The following is a 3,061-nucleotide window of genomic DNA, read 5'->3' on the forward strand; positions in this document are numbered from 1 at the left end:
CAATATTATTATTATATTACCAGTTTGTAATGATGCTTGTGCTGCCAGTTCTCTGCTTTCATCAGTTTATGTATTCAACCAGTTTGTTTACTGTAAAATCATATTGTATCTCATGAATATATAGGATATCTGAAGTTTTTTTTCCTTTCTTGTGGCAAAAGTGCTTATCAGTTGGTGAATCATATGTGTCAAACTCAAGGTCTGCAGACCAAATGTGGCCTTCCACAGTYTTTTATGTGACCTGCAAGAACTTGAAAGATGTATTAATGTCCTAAAATAAGCATAGCTGCTTTAAAGCCAGCATTGACCATAAACTAAATCTCCCATAATGCATGTTGATTATTTTACCCGTAAAATGACTGCATCCTACTACTACCTGCAGGTGCACAGAGTTCAAAATTAGCCAGCTGTTGGAGAAATTTTTGCTGTGGCCCATTTGTTTTAGTTGTAAATTTTAACTGGAACCCCTCCAGTGGAAATCCCCTTCCAAGTTCAGAATTCAAGATGGCTGCTACTCAAAACAACTCAACAATAAGTAAAACTCTCTTACTTTTAATTTTAATAGTATTTACATTAATATCCCACATTTAGTCAGTAGTACACATAGTACTTTTCAATGTTTATTAGAGGACTTGTTAAAATACTGTTTCTATGCAGGAAATACCACACAGAGCTCAGTTTGTTCGCAGTGCTCAGTCATATCAACGAGACAAAATGCATGACATTTTGTGTTTAGTCGAAGTTAAGCGTAAAATATCAAAGTTAATAACAGATACTTTGAGTGCCACCATGATGCTCATGTGGCCCTCGGTGAAAATGAMTTTGACACCCCCGTGTGGRAGTGGAACTTACTTCTCATTTAGCAAATTAGCTTTTTTGCTAACTTTGGAAATCGTTAGTAGACTGATTAGCTTCCGCTAAATTAGATTCAAGTTAGTTACAAGTTAGGCAGATCTATAACTCTGGTTTGGATTGGCTGATTTGCCACAAATGATCCCAATCACCTTAAGAATGAACCAATAGAAAACTAACACTAGTTTGTGACAGTCCCACCCATCTTTAATCTTTTGATTAGCTGTGCCCACCACTGTTAAACACTTAAAACACATAACTGTGGCTCCATGTGTCACAAAAAACACCAAATCTGTCTGATTATTTACTTTCCTATAAACCTTTGAATCAGGTACCATAACAGTGACATTAATTCTGCTCTTTCGAAGTTTCAGACGTCATTCATCACGTGACTTTTGCCGAACAAATCAAGCTTCTGAAACAGTGTCTTGTTTTGTTTTTGTACAAAKACGCGCCACAGGTTTAGCTTCAATTCCAGATAGTGTTACTAAAATATTTCCCTCTTTACCTGTTTTCAGAGATCAGRCTTCAGCCTCTAATGAAGCTGGAAGAACCAAACCCCGGAAGCCAGAGGCGCCGTTATCAATCAGTGTTGGAGTTTTCAGATAGCACTCACAACCAGGACTTGTAATGAGGCAGTGAGACGCCATGTTGCTTTTACGACAATCCGACTCCATCAGTCTTGTGCAGTTTGAGTTTTGTAGAACAGCGCTAGTCTTTGTGAAGTGCCACATAAATCATATATTTATTTTTGCTTTTTATCTTTGTGGTGCATCAAAAGAATGATTTGATTTTTTGTTTTTGTGCTGTGATTTGGATTTTCTTTTCTCAGCGTTACAGCTTTTAGACGATCCGTCTGTTTTCTCATCACTACAAACTGTTCCAAACTGACCAACCACACCTCTTTAACAAGAAATCCTTTGAGGAAACCTTTTTTTTATATATAGTTACATGGATCAAAAGGTAATTAGATGCAGTACATTTACCAGGTAATTTCTGTTAGTGTTTATAAAAAGATATTTATCTGATTATGATTGTTAACTAGAGTTTCTATTAACTAAAAGGTTAGAAATGTACATTGATGATTCTCACTTTTTCCTCTTCAATAAAACCTTTCTTGTATAAAAAGCCACTTAAAGAGAGAACTGCCTTCAGAAAAAGCCTCATAAAGTACAGTTAGTAATTCCTTTTTTCTAATGAACCCATCACTGTGTGAGCAGTAACTGGATTTCTACACTTGTTTTCAGGGAGATGAGAGATAGGCCTTAATGTGGAGGAGCTTTGTCGCTGCTCTGTTCCCTACCTCACTCTCAGACTCTCCCTCTCCTCCTCTTCTACCTCTTGTAACAATCTTTTACTCTGAACGGTTTCTCTGCTCTGATCAAAATAAATCCCAACAATTTAACGTTTAAAGAAATGTTTAATTCTTCAGCTTTGTGCATTTAACTATGCTGGCTGTACTGTATGGAGCTCAGAGTTTTTTTTAATCTAAAAAGATTTTTTGATGAATTTGTTTACTCCTGCTTAAGAAACTTTTTGTAACACTTGATTATTTGAATGTGAGGATCCATGGGATTTCATATTATGATTTCAGGAGATGATTTGATGTTTTTACATGCATGCATTACATCTGAACTTCAGGGAATTAAGATTCTTTTAATTTACGGTTTTTGGATAAAAAAGTGAATTTTTGATGCTGCTTCTCATCTGTCTGGCCTTGGTAAGTGTCAAGAATTTGCTAAAAAACATGTTTTGTAATTTGTATCCTGGGTGGAATTACATTTTGTGTTTTTAAGATAACGTTCTAGTGTTACTGATACATTTTATGTTGCATTGATAAGAACTGATCTGCTGTAACGATGCAGTGGAAATCTGTTTGTATCCATGTCGAGCTGCGCTTGCAGAGCATATTTTATGAACAATAAATAAACGGTGGTATTTGTGTGCAATCCTTTAAGCTTTGTACAGAATCTTTGCTGTCTGCTTGGCAGTTTTTGTGTTTTATCTTTTAGTCATTTTTTAAACCATGTTTTCCAGGAACATATTTACTCAGTAACTTTTCAAAGAGTTAATGTGACATTTGGCACAAACATTAAAGCTCGACACACATTGATTTCATGTCAAGTCAACACCGCTGCCAGTCTTCTCTAGCAGCATCACAAACTGGCACAGCTCAAAAAATAAATAAAAATCTTCATAGAGCCACCAT

At 35.8% G+C, this 3,061-nt stretch overlaps 1 protein-coding gene across 1 annotated transcript in view; it reads left to right on the forward strand.

Moving 5' to 3' along the window:
- LOC106535136 (ubiquitin carboxyl-terminal hydrolase 40) overlaps positions 1–2,809 on the forward strand; it is a gene marked incomplete at its 5' end in the record, with an annotated part of 14,346 nt that extends 11,537 nt beyond the window's left edge. Inside the window, 1 exon segment of the mRNA XM_014032054.1 lies at positions 1,371–2,809. Within this exon segment, the coding sequence (XP_013887508.1) occupies positions 1,371–1,461 (91 nt within the window).
- Between the last annotated feature and the right edge of the window lie 252 nt (positions 2,810–3,061).

The sequence above is a fragment of the Austrofundulus limnaeus genome, unplaced genomic scaffold, assembly GCF_001266775.1.
Source record: "Austrofundulus limnaeus strain Quisiro unplaced genomic scaffold, Austrofundulus_limnaeus-1.0 Scaffold1369, whole genome shotgun sequence".
Taxonomy (NCBI): Eukaryota; Metazoa; Chordata; class Actinopteri; order Cyprinodontiformes; family Rivulidae; genus Austrofundulus; species Austrofundulus limnaeus.